At 41.2% G+C, this 21,472-nt stretch overlaps 1 protein-coding gene across 1 annotated transcript; it reads right to left on the bottom strand.

Annotated features, from left to right (window-relative positions):
* Nucleotides 1-2,539: 2,539 nt before the first annotated feature.
* LOC133276913 (uncharacterized) lies at nucleotides 2,540-21,263 on the bottom strand. The gene is made up of 5 exons (XM_061468222.1): nucleotides 20,496-21,263; nucleotides 19,652-20,210; nucleotides 13,437-13,975; nucleotides 12,124-12,190; nucleotides 2,540-7,267 (listed from the first exon to the last, which is right to left on the bottom strand). The coding sequence occupies exons 1-5, from the start codon at nucleotides 20,532-20,534 to the stop codon at nucleotides 5,748-5,750; spliced, it is 2,724 nt and encodes a 907-aa protein (XP_061324206.1). The 5' UTR covers nucleotides 20,535-21,263; the 3' UTR covers nucleotides 2,540-5,747.
* Between the last annotated feature and the right edge of the window lie 209 nt (nucleotides 21,264-21,472).

The raw sequence follows: 21,472 nt of genomic DNA, 5'->3' as shown, positions 1-21,472 counted from the left end.
TGAATCCAAATCCAATAGACATTATTTTCAGTTGAACAAATTTACAATTACAACTGGTTGGAAAAACACCCCAAGAATTTATTTCAGAAATTTCTGCAGAAGACTAGTTTAAAAATCTCATACATTAAATTACCTAAACACTACAGATTGCTTTTTCCTTCTCCTGACTTTCTCCCCTTCTACATCCATTCCTGCTACCTTCACTTTCTTATTTTCCTTTCTTTCCTTTACCTTTCCAGTAGAAAAAATGGCAAAAAGGAAAGGCAGAGAAATTGTCTTAAAAAAAAAATATGTAAAAACTTTTGAAAATCCTATTTCTACAGTTCTCCTTTTAGAGAAAATAATATTTAACCCAAGGTTTTATATATATATATATATATATATATTTTTTTTTTTTTTTTAATAGGCTTTTACTTCAAGCTTCTTCAAAAGCCAGGCATTAATACCCTTCTAGCAAGAAAATTACATCCAGGCTTTTAAGGCTACTTTCAAGCAATGCCATTTAACAAGATTGCACTAGACTGTCCGGATAGCAGCTAGTTTCTCTTCTGAAGAGCCTAAAAACAAATGATACAATCCTGCAGGTCACAATATGTGAGCAGAGCTCCAAAGAAGGTCTGAAGAAAACTACATAAACTGCAACTAGCCAAGAAACTGTTTTGGCAATAACAATTCAATTACTTAATGCAAACAAGCTTCTTGGATCCCCCTTTTGAAGACATTTGGCTTTCCTTCATCCACAGACAGACAGACATGTATAGAGCTATTTTGGAACACACTCCCTACCTGTTTTTCTGCTATCACACTAGTACAGGCAGTGCCACTACCACATGCAGGGCCACTACCACAGTTACTATGTTTGGAGCCTTATTTTAAAGCAGACCCTCCAAGCTGAAGAAGGGCAACTAGGCCCATCCAAGGACAATGCTATTGTTTTCACCAGTATTTCACCAATACTTCTCCTGACCTTCCTCTGATTTTCATCCTTGGCTAATTTAGGCTATGTTAATGACATCTGTAATCCCCTTCTTAGAGTAACTATTCATTTGAGCCTTTCAAATCAGTACAAACGCAATTGATAAAAAACGTATCGGATGAAATTTCTCTTTTTTGCTTTCAATGAAAAAGGCTGAAGTAAAATCAATTTGGTCTCATTTTGTTTTTTGGAGGAATCCATTTCAAAATTATTTCTAAATGGAGGTCATTTGACAGCACCTTTTTTGCATTCAGATACAATGAACAATAACATCTCTCAAAAGAAGAAACAGTTTTATAATTTAAAATAATCAAAAAGAGTCTCTACTGAGAATACATGAGCTTTAACTTGCACAAACCCTGACAAAAGCATAGCTGCGCTACTGCAAAGGTCCAATCAGTATCCACAACAACATCAGAGTTTCCACATACAGCAGAAGCTTTATGAAGCACCAAGCCAGGACAAATTTCTTCTTTTAAGAAAATGTACTCTCATTTTTCTTTTCTGTATTACTAGGGTGGTGCAACTAAGATAAACTGTACTGCTCTTTTGACCCAATTATTTATTAGTATAGTAGCATTAAATGCAATTTCCATTTTCTCAGATCTACAGTTATAACTACAGGAACAGAAAACAGGTAGACTAAATGAGCTCTAGGAAGGTGTACCATTACTGTTCTTGCTTAGTTTGCCCCTTCAGCAAACACAGGTAACTAATTCAGATAACAACAACTGTGAAATCCTGGCCCCAGGAGAGCCAGTGGTAAAAATCGCAAAAGCCGCAATTACTCTCACTCAAAACGGAACAAAAACACCAATGAAGACTTATTGTTTTATTTATTTCAGTCATTATTTTAAAACATATTACATATAATATTAACAGAGGTGAATTAAGAATAGTGTTTTTAAAACAAGTTAATATTTTAAAGTAGCAAATTTCATAAAAAAGCACCACTTGAAACTTGTGTAGTTTTCACAGTGCACTGCAATCTGCAGAGACCACAGAACAGAGGAAGCATCCACAATATTAGAACAGACTTAACATATTCTGCCTGGTTTTGACTTCATAGCATAAAAAATTTGCATAGGTAATAGAAGACACTCAGGTAAGATCTTTGAATTTGCAAAATGTTTCACAATACAAAACAATGAAGGTTTTCGTAAACCAAATCCTTTTTCCTGTTGTATGAGCAGCACTATACAACCTAAATTATTTTCCTTCTGTAATGGTCAAGTTTTCTACAACCTGTTGCCAATTATTTGCATAACATTAGTGAAAAAAAACCTGCCTTCTTGGATGTACTTACTAACTTAAACTCTCTGTACAGTTAGATTCTGCCAGCCTCATACCTACTCTATTACTTGATGAATACCTCAATTGGAAAGACTGTCTGGCAGAAAGGACTGGAGAGACTGTCTCCACCTATTTTAACCATATTCATGAACATGGTATCAAAAGATACAAAATGAAAATTTTTAAATTAATTCCAGACTTCACAGTATTATACTGTGCTAATAGAAAGAAAACATATTAAAAAATACAGAAGTTCAGAAGTTGTAAAAATAATAAGATATACCTGTCAATAAAACATGCAATTTATTACAGCAAATGGGATAAGTGCCATAAAAGTAGCTTTCATTGTACATTATGATTCCTCTTGAACTTTATCTTATTTAGGATCATAGTGCACCACTCAATGTTGCATGGTGTGAGGCAATATATATCATTTTCATAGACACAAAGGCTATAAACTATGCCTTTAATTAGGCTATCATAAATGGACACTGACTTCAACGCACGCCCTCCAAATTCATGTTACTACAATCAAGGTCAGTGAGTAGCCTGAACTACAGATTCAGGCTTTTTTGATTTTCCAAAAGGGAGAGACGTAGAAGAGGCTCAAATGATCAGCCTTTTCTTGCTTGAAATAAGGCTAAAGTTGCTGTAAGTTGCAATTACTACATATTTAGTAGACCTTTTTTTTTAATTATGTGAATACCTTTTCACAGATGACATTAGCAAAATCATATTAGATGCATTATCACCACCAAATGGATGCAAAATACTGTGCATCTGAAAATCTACTCTGAATTTAAAAGTAATTACAGGCACTCTCCTCAGAATCCTCTGCAAAGATTTACTACACTGAAGAATTCATTCTCTGAAATCTCTCTTAGCTGTAGTAATGTTCACTTGTACCTTCATGGTAGTTTCTGCATTCTTTAACAATGGTGCACTTAAATGCAGGTACCAGCAACGTGTGCATAATACAGGACTTGAGTTATCAGTCTCTTCCATAGTCAAGCAATTCCACTGGTATCACAATCTCACTCAACTAAAGCATACTCATACAAATCATAGCATTACATTTGCTATATGCTATATATAGGCAAATGGTTACTATATTCAAGTAACATCTGCACTTTGCTAAAATGTACTATATTATGTCTAATGTCAGATTCTGGTATCTGCTACAGAGGTTTAAATCTAGAATGGCTCTTAAGTTGCCACTGTTCTGGGGAGTGAAGCCTTTAACACAACTTCATAGCGCAAAACAGCAAAGGAAAACAAGGGGTTATGTTTGTGAGACAGTGACTTTCTTAACTTCCTCAAAAAGAAAATCACAAGTGTATCATTTTGAGCTTTCTCTAACATTGTCTTTCCCTGAAATATTACCTTAGAAATACCTAGGACTGCTCCCAGCAGGGCTGCTCTTACATCATGTGCAGCCTTCTACAGAAAGTAGATGGATAGAACAGAAAACTTTAACTCTGTGGCATTTCATCTTTATTCAGTCTCAGCAGACTTCCAGAGTGAAGTACCCAGAAAAACTCCTGTGCTTCTAGGTAATGCAGCTCTTCTGTGTATCACAGATATATATGCCTTCATTCCAGACGTCTTCTCACTATCACTACAAAATATGGTCTGTAACAACGACAGTGCTTTGCAAATGCTGAAGACCTTTAATATTAGCTTCAATGCACCCTTCATGATGACCTTGTGAGAACAAATGAGAGCCTGGCTATACACAGGCACTGAGACCCCTGTCACAGACTTTGGGAACACCATGATTGAACTTACTATGGTTTGCATACTCATGCTGCCTTACCATAGTGCCCACCCTGTGGTGGACTGCTTAGACTTGGCAGCTGAAAGCAAGGAAAACTACTATTCTCTATTTGGAACAGGAGAGCAATTTGTCCAAAGCCTGCATCTTTAAGTGAACACTTGAAGAAAAAAACAGATGATGAAAAGATAACTGTAGCTGTTAAGGTCCGAGTTATAAACTTGTAAGTAAAAACAGAACTGCCAGATAGAAACCTTGCACTTGGGTTCATTCTCTTACACAAAATTATAGGAGGAGACTATACAACAAAAACAGTGTGATAAACTCCAAAACAGGTGGAGAACACAGGAAAGTACATATATTTTAGAAATAAATACTCAGGCAGACAACTACATTAAAGCTATATCATGCGTAATATTCCTTCTTTCAGTAAGGTTGATATAAGGCAGCTTGCAAGTGCATTATTAATCTCCCTCTTCTATAATAACATGTGACATACATCTATTCTTTAGCAGGGATGGTGAAAGAAGACTGGAAAGAGTTGAGCTATGTGACAGCGTGTACCATTTACTCCTAACAAAGGAAATGAAAAAGGAAAGCGAAGCAGTGTTTGTGAAGGAAAAGAGAGGCAATGAGAGAAAACACTCTACATATATTAGAAAAAGAACGGTGTGATGGAAGAGTTAGAAGAAGACAGAAAATTAGTGTCACAGAATGCACCATTTCTTTGAACTGGGTCATTTAACAAAAAAAAAAAACCAAACAACCAACAAAACCAACCTTTTTGACCTGTTCAGCACAATAAATATGCTTGTGAATGGTGCTTCCTTTTGGTCAGAAAAATATTTTGTCATTTATAAGAAACAGAATAAAAATTTAATTTCCAAGACTCACTTTCAAGACATTCTTTAAATACCTGGGTTTTTTCCTCTTCTAAGTATTCTCTTAGCATAGACTTCCTGCTCTTTCTCTTATCTGCTCTTTAGAACAGACTTTTTCTCATCCTGCAACTTTACACTGGCAAAACTACAATAGAGGAAAAAACCTTTGCATATTACTTACATGCAGATTATTCCCAAATGAAATTCAAAGAGTCATTAGTTCCTATGTTTTCATGGTAAAAACAACGTTCTATTTTTGACCAAGTCCATTTCCATATTAAGCACATCTGTTCCAGTGTTACTGTATTATCCTCTAGGATACCTCTAGGTTAAAGCACGTTCTCTCCATTTATAGAAAGCACATTTTATAAGATGCAGACAAATTAGCCTCAAAGTGCATTTCAACTTGTTATTAGCCTGTTGCAGTGAAGAAACCAAAAGCAAGTTTCCATTGTTTGGCTGTGCTGCTTTCGGTTGCAGTACTAAAAGGTATGTATTCACCCCCACCAGCAGTTTTTTTGTGGTCCAGAAATAACCGATTTTAAGACAATGCTTTATTAAAAATAAGAGTTTGATCTGCATTTAAGGTTCCTCTGCCTGAAGATGTTAACAGAAGTAAAACCCTGGAACATAGGAAACTCTCTTTTCTTAAATACTGACCATTCAGTTATGATTATATCTAAATATTCCTAAAACTGAGAGCATTTTAGCGGGACAATCTGCTCATGTCAATACAGTAGAAGGTATCAAACACAGATAGAATCAGAGTGGAATCCAAATGCTATTTAAACCCCAGTTCCGTGCTAACTTCACTGTACAGAAATTAAGATGAAATCCATAAAATAGATATACTGGTTCCATGTTCATGAGTGATTTGATTGATCCTTCCACGCACACAGTCAAGAGAAACTGATATCAATGTTCCATTATGTACTTCAAAAGATGCACGGAGGGACACACTGGTCCATATGCTTCCCTCTGGCATCTGACCTCCAATCTGCTGAGCAATTGCTGTGGGTTGCATGTGATTCATGGTCAACTGATTAAGAGTCATTTTGAGAACATTGCATGAGTGGATTAGCTTTAAGTTAAATGCAAGGCTGGCAACCCCCTTTTCAGTAAAAATGAAATACTTCTGAGCAAGCTGTCCAGAAGAAACCAGCTGTATCTGTTTCTCATTGGATGAGACCTGGGTGAAATCCAGTAATTTGTTTCTCACAGCTCCAGTAGGCAACCCTGTAACAGAAACTGTGGCTGATATGGCACTTGAAACTGCTGAAGGGATCCAGATGAGGCTAAACATACTAATTCCAGAGCTATCTCCAAAATACCGAACATTGCACTGTGCAGGAGAAAGTATCTCAAAGCTAATCAGATCTCCAGCACCGACTTTTGTGGCCCCAGAAGCAGATATTGATGTGTCTCTGTAATTTACCCCAGATTTAAATACATTCATTAATTCACTGTTGGTACCATTCCTATTGATATAAGAAATTAAGGAGAAACCCTCCCGGACACATGTATGACCCATGGAATACAATGCCTGGTGGAACACAAACTTGACAACACCAGTTTCAGTGAACTTTATAGCTCTGCCATCATGAGATAAACTTAGCATGTAAGGGTCAGAAACAGAAATTATTTTAAAGGTAGGTCGATAGTTGGTTTGATAATGCATTGCTGTTGACATCTGTGCACTGAGTGCCACAGCACCCGTGTCATGAGACAACCAAAACAAACTGAGTGGGGTACTAAGATCATAAATATTTAAGTCTTTACTTTGATTGCAGAATTGATTTGGGCTCCTCAAATAAACAGAAAGCGTTTGGCTGGGCTCCACTTCAGCAGCACTGCTTAAACTAGTGCTCTGGAAATACTTTCCTTCTGGTTGTTCAATGCGAACACCACTCAGCTCATAGCCTTCCTCACTGCCATTAAGCTTTAAGGAAAGTTGCAAAAAATTCCTGCAATTGTGCTTTACTGCAAAGTTGAGGTCAGTCCACACCAGACCGTGTTGCCTGAATACCAGGTTGTTATCTTCAACGGATAGGATTTCACAGGGAAACTTCCCTTTTACCTTCAAGTTCAAGCCAGAGTAGACCTGAGAGATGCCAGACTTTACATAGGGTAGAATGATGTTTGCAGCCCAAGACTCTGAGAGCTTGTTTTCACTGGTTACTGAACAAACCGTGTCACTCACAGTGGAACAAGGCACGGCCACCATTCCATCTTCACACTGTAAACATGCCTGGCATTCCTGCATTTCCTTATTAAAGAAATACTCCTCTCCACACATTCCCAAAGCTGCATCTTTCTCAGCAATTCCAAGGCATCTGAAACCACCTGTTCACAGAAAACAGACAATATTTTTGTCATACCTTTAAAATACTAAAAAATAAGAACTCTACAGCTCCACATATAAAGTATCTTTGATAACATATCTAATCATAAAGGAGAAAACAGAAGACAATTACGTTAGATAACTTTGTGCTATTAAAGGAACCTTGAAAGCAAGCAGAGGAAATATTTGGCATAACTCACTTTGCTCACACCGAGTCCAGTGGTTGAGTGGGAAAGGAGGTAGTTACTACATAAAGGCAATTTTAACCACAACCCGCAACGGATCAGATACAATGATATTCCTCCAAAGACACTCCCTTCTCTGAGGTAAAAGGCATGGTGACTAACCGGTGCACTGAGCAGCAAAGGTATTTTCAACTAATGGAGAGTTCCCCCATACATTGTGCGCTGTCTACCCAGCTGTGTTACGGAGTAGCACAGTTGTAGCTGTGACTTGCTAAAGGAGTGCTTTTCAACCCAAGGGACACAGACACTGGGTTATTCTGTGTATGGTTTTTACAGAACCTGCAATACACAAATGAAAAAAAAAAACAAACAAACAGAACTACAAACAGCAGGGTTAAAATCATGCAGAAGTCCACACATTTAAAAGGTGGAAAATCACTGCCCTAAAACGCAAGACAGCAGTGGTCATGATATTCTAAAGTTAAAATAAAACACTGCTGCAAACAGTAAAGAGAATATCTAGAGGTGTCATTTGAAACTACTTTATTTGACATGAAGCAATTTTATCCTGTTAAATGGTACGCCATGACCTCAGTGGATCAAAGAATCCGCACCCAAAGAGGAGGTTTTAAAAACAGCCTGTAATTTTCTATGGCAATTTTCCAAGAGCACTGCCAGCTGCCAATGCCTACAGCTGGAGCAGCTGGTGCCCAAAAGCTTTGTGTACGAAGCCTTCAGGATTTAAATCAACATTCAGGATCTAAATCAACTCAAGATTTGAGGTACCCTAAAGAATAATCACTTGCAATTTGTGACTTAATCATTAATGCACTCACTTCTGCTTTTTTACCACCACAATCAAAACTCAATGATCATCTTTCTGATAGTTCTTCTTAAATATCCTTTACTGTCCAAATACTTACTGCGTTGTATGTTTGCTTTATTCCTTATCTGGAGGAATATATCTGGGCTGGGATCTGCTCTCAGACTGGAACTACAAGCATTTGACATGGACTCCAAAAGCCATTTTTCTCCATCACTAACCCCAGGGTAGAGCTGGCTACGCAGACTGCTAATACAGGCAGAAAAGCACACCACATACTGCAGACTGCAAGACCAAGCAGTACCAATGCACCTGGCCCACAAGGGAGGTCAGAATACTGGCTAAATTTCACTTCTAAGACTACATTATTCAGCAGAGAACACCAGGCACTCTTAATTTATACAGACTTCATATAGTCACCCTCATATCTTTGTCTATGTTTCATTCACTTAAGCAATGATTCTCCACTAACATCGATATGTAGGAATACACAATTTATTATGAGAACATTTTTTGAGATTAGGTATCATTTTGTCTAAAAAGCTCACTGTAGAGCAGTAAGATGTTTCCATTGGAAAAAAAAAGCCAAGAGAAACTGAACACTTTCTTCTGCTGAAAGTGTCTGGCCTGTTTTTTTTCTTTCATGAGAAACAAAACCCAAATAAATAAGATCATATTTTTTCAACTTAGAATATTTTAGAGGAAATACAGGGAAAAAAAATCCCAAACAAACTTTCCTATTGAAATCAATTTTAACCATGGTGTAATTGCTCACACAACACTTCTTAACCAGTTCTACTTCTTAAATCAATGGCCCCCTCATCACTGAGCAATACTGGATGAACTGCTATTGAGTACACAAATACAGACGATTCACATAGCAGAAAAGATCTGCAGTAGTGCCTAGAAATAATTCTTATGCTGTTTGGTTCTTTAAAATATTTTAATGTGTATGTGAGGATCTTTATATATGTTAAGTTTTATAAATACATGTGGTGACTACTCTCTCACCAATTTGCTGTCTTGTCTTCTGTTACTTACATCAGCAGCAGGTGTTCCCCCTGCACATACTTCAAATAAATGACTTCAAAGCAGCACACAGGCCACTTTATAGTGTGGACACAGTGGCGAGAGCAGCATCCTATCCTTTGTTCAGAAGAGGTCTAGCAGCAAATGATAGCCAAACATCAGAAAGCCAGCACAGCAGCATGCTGTGACAGCTTTCTGTTTCTCCATACTGCCTGACACCTCTTCCTGGCTCCTGCTCTGGTCACTGCTGCACCTAGTTTAACAGTGAGTAGCCCAGCTGTACTCAAGCTCCTTTTGTGAAATAAAGTATCTCTGCAGCACATTCACCCACCCTTGCCATACATGGATGCCAGGCAATTGCAAGTCAATTAGAGTAAGCCGAGCATGTATTTTTGTGCTGTTACTACTCATAACTGCCTGACGCAAAGGTAACATTCAAGCAGATTCTAAGTATGACCCTCTATGTCAAATTTGGATCATCACAAATCAACAAACCTGATTACAAATCATTGGAGCTATCTGTCTAGGCTCTCTTTACTCTTTCCGCAGTAAGTTCTACAGTAAGCACGCTAGCTTGCACAGCATTCTGGGGAATGCCTTTGTTTGATTCCACATGATGGATTCACACCAAAGACAACAGTCTGATGATCTCCCATGATTGTCTAAGGAAGTGATGCACTGGACTCCATTTTCATTGATTAGGTAGTTCCAGCTGTCATTGCTCCTTGAACATCAGCCTTTAATCAAATAACCTAACAACTCTCATTGCAGATAAAAGAGAGAAAAAGTGGAAGAATCATAGTACCAGCTAGGCTGGAAAAGACCTTCAAGATCAAGAAGGTATGATGCAGAGGAAATTGGAAGAGTAAAGAAAGAGAGGTTTCTCATTGCATGTTTCTTCATTGTTATTTGGTCAGTCACCCTTCACACTGTACAGGGAACATGAGTTGCTACAGATATAACAACCTTTGCGTGCAGCTCAAGAAACTACATACAACATCTGGAACTCATATGTTGGATCACACCCCTATCTTCCCTACATTACCCAAAACAGACATTCAGTTTTAGCCTCCCTTTTGACACATTAATTGCACTTGTATAGGATAAAGAGCTATCATGAACAGACAGGCTGAAAGCAGCAGTCCTCTCCAATGAAAAATAAAAGAATGCTCTCCCTTCCATGTGAGACAGAGATGACATTGACAGGACATTGATTCCTGATCCAGGTGACAGAAACAGTTTGCTTTCACATCTTTACAAGCTACCATTAAAATTGGGAAAGGAGGACTCAAAGGAAGAGTCCTTTCCTTTTAAATACATTGCTACTGCTTTCTGTGGTCTGACACACCACCAGCATCCATCTGTTTCTTGGCAGTATTTTGCCCTCACTTACTTTCTTCCAGCAGCTGTATAGACGCACTCTCGGTCTGGGTCCCCCCCACTCAGAACCCACTGAGTAAATTCCTTAACTATTCCAAGCCACAGACTAGAGCAACACCAAATGACTACCACATTGGTGATTCGACTTTCCTAGGGCTGCACTTCCTTCCACAAAACCACCAACTCAACCAAATGCAGTCTCTTACTAGAGACGAGACAAAGCCTTACACCTTTCCAATGCTCTGTCTCAAATTTTGTGCCCTAAGATGTCTTGCCTCTAACTGCCCACCACTAAGGCTGTCTAAAAGTGTCACCCTCTTCTATTGTAAGACTAATGGTATTTTGTTTACAGCATTTACCACATCAGGCAACCCTAAGTGCTCTCTTCCTCTAGTTAATTCCAGTTTCCTGTGGTGTTTGTAGCAATACCAACCAACCCACCACAGTTCCTGCCCAGAGGAAGTAAGGACAAATATAAGAGAGACCATGTCTTCTTTTAACCCTTTTCTAGAACCAATTCCCTCCCCCGTTTTCTCCACCAGTGGCAGGGTGCAAATAGGACAAAACCACTCATAATTAGCTGAACACAGCCCCTTCCCCTCAGAGAGACCACATTCTTTTTACAGGTAAGAAGTCTAGGCAGGAAAAACATAACCTAATAAGCCCTCCCTTGGTTATTTGACTAAGAGCCCTCAGTTAGAGGTCACAACTCGTGAAATCATCTATTTCATCACAGAGTTCCTTTCAAGTATGTGTTTTGGGTTTTTTTCTGATCAAAAATTAGACAAGTAGAAAGAAAACTAGAACCTGGATATAATCTGCTCAGTATGACTATTAATTTTGCTCTTTTGTGTCTGACTGTCATAAGAAATAATGAAGGCAAAGCGTGCACTACTGAACTTGAGTCAAATCTGTTCTTAAATGCCTGAAAAATTCCCCCAATGTTCTGCACATGATAAAACTGTTGACAGTTCCTCAGTATTTGACAATATTGTTACAAAAGGAGAATAAGGTTGATGGAGGGAGGCTTCATAAGAACCTTCATTAGATCAAATCAAATATCTACCCCAGTGCAGAAGGAAAATAACAACTATTATTCTCCACTAGTAGTAACATCTTTGATTTTGACCCCATTTGCACCAGCATAAACAAGAAGAAAGTCAGCTCATAAGTGAAAATTAAAACCAAAGCATATAAAACCCTACGAAAATAAGGTAAAAGGGATCATCCAATGCTCCTAATGGGTATAATGCCCTAAATAGCCTACTAGCCACATGAACTGCTAGCAACTTCCAGCTGAGTGGTTTTCAGCCCCTTTAATTCCACCAAGCTGAGCATTGTTATTCACAAACATAAAGGCCTGAGTCCTTATCCGTGTCTTTGCCCTGTTCCTTCAGATCTAATTATCTTCATTCTTTAATTATCAGAGAATATAACTTACCCGGAGTATTCAGGCATTTTATCCTCTCACCACAAATGCTTGGAGATTCAGTGCATTCATCTCTGTCCTGAAAATCAAAAGAATCACATTGAAACACTGTAATGCAACAACTTTAATTTGAAAGAGGCACTTCTTCAGTGTCTGTGACTTTCATCTGTCAGAAAAAAAGCGTATGTAGGGATGGGGAGCATGATCCCATAAACATACTGGAGCAAGACAACTTGTTTTGGATATGTCACCTGTTTTAACAAGGTATTCAGAAAGACAGCCTGGTGTCCATAGAGAGTCTGAAGATAACCAGCTAAATTCATTGGGTGTATAACTAACACTTGTTACAATGCATGATCTTTGAGACAGTGCCTCAAGGATGTTATAACAATTGAGAGAGTGTTAAAGACATTTAGTTTAGGAGGAAGGTGCTAACCCAAAAACACACAAGAAAGGTAAATGACAGAGTAGTATTTCCTGTCAACAAGCCCTCCTTTCACCCTACAGCACAGGGGAGGGGAATAACAGAGGCAAAAGAATAACAGGCTACATTTGCATTAAAGAAACCAGAGACTAGCAGAGAGGGAACCCACAGACACTTTCAGGTTCTCAGTATCTTGGGCTTAGGTCACCAGCTGACCTAATGTTAAGAACTGTGGGCAACATTTGGCAAACAAGACAATGCTTTAAATATCAAGTTCTCCATATATTTTAGGACTTCTAAACGAGAGAAAGCAACCAAAGAACCATCTTATTTTGATTACACACTAGGTTTGCAATAATAAAATGTATGTTACCATAAAATGTATTAAATAATGAAAGCATGTGGTTTACATTTTTATATGTTTGTATGCTATGTTTAAGCTGGAACTAGTTTTTACATTAGTTTTAACTGACAACTTTTGTTTCCAAGCTTATAAATAAATATCTGACCTCTAGTTTTGCTCAGTAAAGTTTTCCTCTGCTTTTCAGAGATGTCTAGAAGTTCCTGCATAAACAAATCTAGCATGCATAGGTTTACATGTTTTAGGATGCCTTTTCCTACCATGATGAAAAGAATAAAAGTCCTGCCAGCTGCCAGGTTTGCAAAAGCATCACACCCAAGAGGCACAGACTAGTGGCCCATTTAGAGCAGTAAATGGTAAAGAGAAAAGCCACAGAAAACTTCAGGCAGACTTTGAAGTGCCATGGACCCATTTGGTAAAACATGCTACAAACGGGATCTCTCTAGCTCTCGACGTAATCATTTCCAGAAGGCTATCCCAGTTATGTCCAACACAATACTTCAAAAGCAATAACTTAAAAGATACAAAATTATATTTCACCTGGCAAATCCGATCAGAGTTTGCAGAACACTCAGCCATTTGGAAAAAGCCAGCAGGACACAATGTGCATTTCTCACATTGTGATGGTTTCTTTTGGAAATTGCAAAATTCATCACTTTCACAAAGGCCACAGTCCAGCAAAGACTCCCCAACATTAATCACTTTTGCATCCACTTCTACCTTATGCACAGAGTATGACTTCTGGAGCTGATTTCTGACCTGGTTCTGAAGTCCTTGAAGATGACTTTCAAAATAATTTTGAATATCTTCTTGCAAACTCTGAAATGACATTTGCTTCACCGTATCAAAAAGCATGCCATATTGGACTTTGATCAGATCCATTTGCTGATACATTTTTCTTTGCTGTTCAAGAATCTCTCGTTGCTGGCTAACCAGTATGTGCTGCTGTTCAGCAAGTTTTTGCTGCAAATCAACAATGATCTGCTGTTGGCTTTTTAGCATTTCAGTAAATTTCTCATGCCCTTTCACAAGGTGCAGCTGTAGTATTAAGGCATCTTCAGATGGAACTTCATTTTCTCCTGAAATACAAACGATAGATTATTATTATTAGAAAAACAACATTCCAGCTTGCACTATTATCTCTTCAAAGGCATTAAAATTTTAATAAGCTAATGAAAAGTCTCACTAAATTCAAATCATGATTATAAGGCCAGTTCCTTTACTGTCTTTGTAGCCCTTTCTTGGGACCACAAGGTCTTCCATTTCATATGCAACATTTATAGCTGTAGACATTAAAAATGTCGTAATCAAGCCCCCTGCTTCAGGGCATGAATTAATCATCACTGGGGTTCAATAACAGATTAATCATTCCCAAGTACATATTCAAATACAGTAAAGAGTAAATTGTCAATTTTCACTGTAGAGGTGATAAAATGAGGTGATAAAACTTGCTGAGAATACTAAGCTATTAAGGGTAGTAAAAGTAAGGGTCAATTGCAAAGAGCTGCAAAAGGAGTCCATGATACTGGGTAGCAGCAATAAAATAGAAAAAAAAAAAATCAGAGGAGATAAAGGTGAAATCAGGCACGTACTGGAAAAAAAAACCTTTTTTGTATCAGATGTTGTAGATCATTATTATCATTTGGACACAATCTTGAGGCAATATATCTAGATACAGCTGACGCTGGGCTACAGAGTCATGTAATCATCAGTTCAGTGCCCAAGAGATGTCAAAAAAAAGCAAATAAAATGCTAGGCCTAATTAGAAAAGGAATACATAACAAAAGCAAATGTATCATTATGGCAGTATATTAATCAGCAGGGCACCTTTAATATAGCAAGCAGTCTTGGTTCCCCATCTAAAAAAAGGGCATAGAAGAACGCAAGAGGTCACAAAAGGGCAGCAAGGAAAATCTAATGTATGATATTGTTACAACATGAGTAAGTACATAGGGCTTTTCAGGTTGGGAGGAAAAAAAAAAAAAGAAACCAAAAAACTGTGCTGTATTACAGGTGTCCTAAAGGAAGTGGATATGTAAAGACTCTTCACTCTTTATTCCAATACAAAAATTAGGAGACATTAAATGAAGGCAGCAGTTTCAATACCTGTTAAAAGTTCAATCAGGTCCAGAAAGATGCTGACCCAATATATAATATAAAATCAGTTTGGGGCTAAAGATACACAGGCATCAATCAGGATCAGGAAATCTAAGCAACAAACTATCAGAGCTGGGAAAATGATCTAAGCAGATATCATGCCACGCTTTCCACAGTATCCACTGCTGGAGAGAGAATCCTGTATCCATACAGTCATTCATCTCTTCTTATGTAGCACTGAATTTTCTTCTTTTAAGTGCAGAACATCAAGGATGAAACAATAAAAAAAGGTCAGAGCCAGTCCCTATTTACAGTTCTCCAAACACTTTGCTGTTCAGTTACTTTTATTCACAGCATAAGGCACACTTTTTCATTATTATTACTATTTTCAATATTTGCTTAACTATTAAGGCAGTTCGCAGGGTACCGGATTTGAAGAAGTAAAGACCAGGATCCAAGAAAGGCCATACTCCCCATGCAAGTTGGAAATGTCTGCTGAATTATATTCCCAGATCTCCTTCTAACATGAACAAGTAATTCTGTGAAGATCAGAACCAAAATCATCTGATTCTCTGTGAATTCGTGTTTTCCATTTGGCTGGCTAAATAAGTAGAACTACATTTGCTAGCTTTCTTCTTCAGAATACAGAGCCACAACCAAGCTACTTCTGTCCTCCCACCTGAAAGGATTAACAGCCAGAGGTGAACTTTCAGACACTCATATTGCACTCTCTTCTCTCTTTAATCACCTCTTACAAAGTTTATACAAGCTTGCCTAAATTTAATACCTCTACTCATTGTCAGATTTGCCTGACATCAGCCCATAGGTTTGACAGATACTGGGCAGCAAGACAGTTACAAGCATACTGTGATTACCTATCAAGATTTTTCATCACCCTATATAGGCTCCATTTGTGCTTGAGGCTGGAAAGACACTAACAAATTCCTTTTCACAACACGTTTACTCTCAGAAGTCTGGCTTACAACTAAGAATACAGGCAGAAGAGTGCAGGTCTTTGCCAACTATTTTCACTGTACAAGTGACAACAGTACAAAAGGACTACACCATGTATCAGCAAGAGTTACATCTTCAAAGCAGACAGTCTGTGAGGAAAAGGATGGCCCTTACCTGGTCAAATAAAGCATACACATCTAGAAAAATTGCTGATGAAAGCTTGCATATTGAGGCTTTAGCTACTATGTTGACTACTGTTACTTAGTTGGGCTTTGGCAGATCTCCCTGTAGGTTTTCCGAGAGGGACTTCATCCTCTTCTCCTGCATTAATATGATTTCTTACATGCTGAGATCACATGTAAGAACAGGGCTCCATGCTAGTACTATAATCCCGTTAATGATAAACATAATACAAACATAGTAAATAATGGGCACAATATTCTTACAGTGTCCCTGCCCATGGCAGGGGGATTGGAACTTGATGATATTGAGGTCCTTTCCAGCCCTAACTCTTCTATGATTCTAATACCAGAAAACCTAAAATCTAAATGTATTTCCCTAGGAAACTGCTATGTAGTACTAACAGCCATCGCATTTACTGCCAAATGATCTGCAGACATACCTGCCTTTATCAATAACTATAGAAAGAGACACTTCTGACTTTAAACTCGAAATGTTAACGAATTCAGATTTGTAAGGAACAAATAATAACAAAAATGTCTAAGCTCCTCTTTCCAGGCCTTTTGACCATCTTTCTCAATGAAAAAGGAAAAAAGAAATAATCTTCAGAGGTAAGGAAAGTCTAACTGCACCACTTAAGCCAGCCCAGGAAACTGTCTCTGGAGAACTGCCTCTGAAGAACTGCAAGAGGGATATAGTCCAGGATATATTACCAAACCACTTTTTTCCAAAACCACTTTTCCTCCAGCTCTCCGTGGCTGAGATTCAGGGCCCCATGACAGTAGCATTCTGAATTATTCCAGCCATCACAAATTTATAGACAGGGAGAATACAGACTCTTCTAAGAGAGAGTTACTGGGCTTTTCCCATCCTGTGAATCTGGGCTTTTCTCACACACACAAGCAAAACTATTAGAGGAAAGGGTAACAGAAGTGCTGACTGAATAAGAGACATAAACTAGAGCTTATTTTTAAGCACATACTTAAGGAGCATTGTCTTCAACCAGCAAATGACTGGCTTACTGGCAGTAACAATGGCTATAGTTTTAAGCACCGACTGCAGTTAAGCTTACTCACCTGATGGACCACCTGACTGTATTATCTCTGCCCTAAACAGCCTTCCAGAACTTTGTGACAACAGCCGTATTTTGGTCAGTTTAGTTTTACTCCCTTTGGCGGTCTAAAGCTCAGCTGGTGAGGATATGAGGCCTAAAAAATCCTTTGCGACTTCTTTTTTTCCATAGTACTGCAAAATCATTTTGAAGTACTATGACTAAACTTATACTTACCAGTATGCAGTACTATGCCTAAACTTTAATTTACCGGTATAAGAGGCCCTTCACTGCACAGTACAGTTGGTTCTACTGGCAGTTCACAATGCCAGATTGACAGCATAATAAAGCTCTTTCTTGGAAAAGACTACTGAAAATAAGCTACATTCAATTATGCAGAAGGTTTATCTCATTTGCCAAAGAATTCTGAAGTTGAAATCTAAAACAGCTCAGATGCAGTGCCCTTGTTTCTCTCCATTAACTACATAAAGTTAAGTCACAGGGAGCAGGTCAGATGGGGATGTCTATTGCAGATGCCTAAAATTATGAGATTTCCACTGCAAGTGATGTTTACACATTAGTAGATGACAGGATGCCAGTAATCCCACTTAACACCTTTCCACATTGCCCAGACAAGCATCAAACAGGTTCTCCCGCTAGCAACACTCAGATGTTCCCATGACCACAGATGCACTATTACTTTCCATACACTGGCACACCACACACAGCCATAGCAAGGTCTGTTTTGCAGACATCTGCTCCATGCTTCCAGGATCAATCCATGGTGTAAGAATAATATCACACATGAACCTCTGCTACATTTCCCCAGTATGCCTGGAAAGACCGCACCATCCTGAGGGCATATTGGATGGACAAGGTAGCCCTCAGGAACAGTCTGACACTGCAGGTAGTCATCCTACTGTGAAGAAGGGAGGGTGAAATCTTCTTGGGACCCTCTGATTGTGCCAGTCACTCCTGGCAACCAAAGGGAAGGAAAGTGGGAGGCTGCAGGCACTGCTTAGTGCACAGGTAGCAAGAGCATGAGAACCGACAATCTTATCTACCAGGTTTGGCAGGTATGAGATATGGCAGCTGCACATTATTTTGCCCAAATGCAGGTGTTTGCAGCTGCAGAGAAGTCTGCCTGAAAGAAAACAATAGAGATGTGTCTGATAGGAAATATGAAGGATTTAATGGCAATTAATGAGCAAGGAGAGGAACAGAGGTATGCAAAATAAGACAACCAAAACAGGTCCTGTGCATTCCTTCTTTTGGGATGCCAGACTTTCATCAGAAGTAAGGTATATTCACAGTGCTGCTCAGAAATAGCAGTGACAATCTTGCAGAGGAATGGGCTCATCTGATTTGAAAAGGGAGTACAAGTCTGCACTCCAGAATCTTCACCTGGCCCAAAGAAGTGGTGGTTCAGCTGCAGTTGGCAGGAGTTTTCCAGATAGCAGCTGTGGTGCTGCAATACTGGATGAAAACATGATGAAGATGCTGGTGTGATCCCCACAGAAGGGCAGTGCTGGTTCTAGCAAGCAGCTGGTGGAGAGTAATAGTCACTTGCCTCATGCAGATAAGCCTGCAAACACAGACACAGTGCTGGAAATCAGCTAGAGCCCCTGATACTGGCCTGTATCTTGGAGGGCTCATATCAGGCATGGTCTTCAGCAAGCATTCAAGCAGACTGCACCTCACATGAATGAGGCTACAGCTGGAAGTGCTGGTGGAACTGGAGACTGGGCAGCACAGAGTGGTCCAGGTCCCCTAAAGATAGCCAGAGAATGAGACTAGGTCTGGAGAAAAAAGTCATGCTGAGCTGGATGCTCTTTGTAAGACCCTCACAGAAGTACAGTATGTCTGCTTTCAGCACCATCCAAGAAGTATTAGTCTTTTCTGTCCATGCAGACAGTCCTTATTTGCCAGGGCTTGTATTACATAGAGATGGATTTTGATAAGGACTAAGAAAATGAATACCCTGGCTCCTTTTGCAAAAGAGAGGCACAGCAGTTATGTCAACAGTGCAACAAGCATGAATAGAAGCAGAGAAAATGGAGGTTAACCACACTGCCTTCTCCAGTTTCTGTCCACCTTTGGTCACGGAGCATACAGAGGTTCTGTAAAATACTTGGAGCAGTATCAGGAAAGATGAAGGTAGACACTGTCACTGCACTAGGCACAAAAGGGGTTACATCTCAGCCCTGGGATTAGAATTGATACTAAGTGCAAATCTCCCAGATTTGCCTCCCCAATTCTCCCAAAGCGAAGGAGTCTGGTGTACCCGCACAGGCACCTTGCGGCCCGGTTCCCAGAGGTGCTCAAGCCGCTTGGCTGAGCGGACACCTGCCAGATGCGAGAACACCCAGCAGCGGCAGCCGGCACGGCACACTGCCCCGCCACCCTCGGCACCCGCTCCCCCGGGGACTGCGAGTCCTTCCCTCAGCCCGAGCCCCCCTGGGGCGCCCCCCACCTGGCTTGACGTCGCAGGTGAGCTGCACCCCCAGGGCACCGCCTCCCCGCTCGGAAGCGGCGTAGGCGATGTCGTCCCCTGCGAACTGAGCGGCTCTCTCGGCGGCGCGCAGCAGGGCGGGCTCGGGGCAGCCCTCGGCTGCGGCAGCGCAGCCCGGGCCGCGGGGCGGCGGGCGCAGGCGGGGCAGCAGCCGGCACTCCAGGCCCTGGCAGTCCCGGCGAGTGCCGTTGGCGGCGCAGTCTCCGCCGCAGGCCTCCTGCGCGCCCCTCTTGGCGGCGGGGTGCGAGTCGCTGCCGGCCGGCGAGGCGTGCGGGACAGCGTGCGGGGCCTTGCCCTGCGGCAGCCGCAGCGGCGTGGCGGTGTGCAGGAAGGAGCGCGCCGGGCGGCCGGTCCTGCCGCCGCACCGGGCCCCGCGGCAGGGCGGAGGGGGAGCCTCGCCGCAGGGGGATCCGCGGCAGGACTCGGCGGCGGGGCTGACCCCGGCGCACAGCAGCGAGAGGCAGACGCCGAGCCAGCAGAGCGCCCACCACAGCTGTTTCCCCAGCATCTCCGGCCAAGCCTGCAAGAGATGAGAGACCGCGGCCGGTCAGGGGAGCTGCCCGCCGCTCCCTCCGATCTAGCCCGCGGTGGGCAGAGCCGCTACCTCCCCATCCCTCTCCCCCTCGGTTTGCAGGTCTCGCCGGAGCATCCCAAATCCAGGAAAAAACTTTTCACGCTCCCGCCCTGTCCCGTCCCTTTCCGGTGTCTCCCGGCGTAACCTGCGGGAAGGTGCTGCGCAGCGCCCGGCGCAAGTGCGGCCTCCGGGTTTGGCTCCTCAGGGTAGCTGGGCGCAGCGGGGACTGACCTCCTCCGAAAGCTGGAGGGGAATGGCAATGTGCAACATTCCTGGGGCTTCTTTAGCATCAAATTTCCCAAGCGCCTCCCCTCCGGTCCCTCCCGGCTGCCCGGGGCGGAGGAGGGGGCTCCACCGGGGTCCGGCTCTCCCGGCAGAACTTCTTCGCGGTAAGCGTTATCTGGGGCGTCCGGCAGGGATATGGGCACGTCTTAAAAGGCTGGCTTTCATTCCGAGTGGTTTTATTTCTCCTAGAAGAAAAAATAACTAGTGACCCCAAAACAATAGGAATGAAGTACACGCGCGATGCAGTTTCCAATAAAATTCCATGCGGCTGGAAAAAGTTATTGATAGTTGAGTTTCCTTAATTCTCACTTTGACCGTCAGAAACCTGCATCAGAGATAACCGCGACTGGCAGCTGCCGCTTTCTCTGAGACTACCTGTAGCGCAGCACTAACTGAAGTGGAGGGGCAATTTTGACTTTAAATCAGCCAGGCAGCCGTGGTGATGTGTATTGCTTTTTGATTGAGCAGCTTTCCCAGACGCCTTCAGGCAGCGCTCACACCGGGGTGTGAGAACCAGCATACCTTTCAAACGCTCTAAGGCGTGAGTAACGCCCCGCGGCTGGAGCCACCTCACTTACCTAATCTCTTCGCACGGTACCGCGGGAAAGCGACATTAAGTATGTGTTCACCTCGGCACTAACTGCGGTGCCACCTTTTGCCTTGGGGAAGCTGGCTGTCACAGGTACAATAGCTATGGACAGAAGAACGTACAGAAATACAGAAAATACAATTTAGGGATTCGTTAGCTTCAGCTTCTTTCCATCCACGGGCTTACACACGCGTAAACCCCCTCAGAGTACCTCTTACACAGTCCCTTCGCTATCAGTTATACAATACAGAGGAGAAACAGCACATTGTTCTTTCCTCCCCCTCTTCCTCCCCTACCCCTATGCCATCTGAAATTTGGGAATCTCGTTTTTTTT

This window comes from Pezoporus flaviventris, unplaced genomic scaffold (assembly GCF_033815535.1).
Source record: "Pezoporus flaviventris isolate CSIRO_AGI_PZ_B2104156 unplaced genomic scaffold, CSIRO_AGI_Pfla_v1 ptg000047l, whole genome shotgun sequence".
Taxonomy (NCBI): domain Eukaryota; kingdom Metazoa; phylum Chordata; class Aves; order Psittaciformes; family Psittacidae; genus Pezoporus; species Pezoporus flaviventris.
This window is presented reverse-complemented; position numbering and strand designations above follow the sequence as displayed.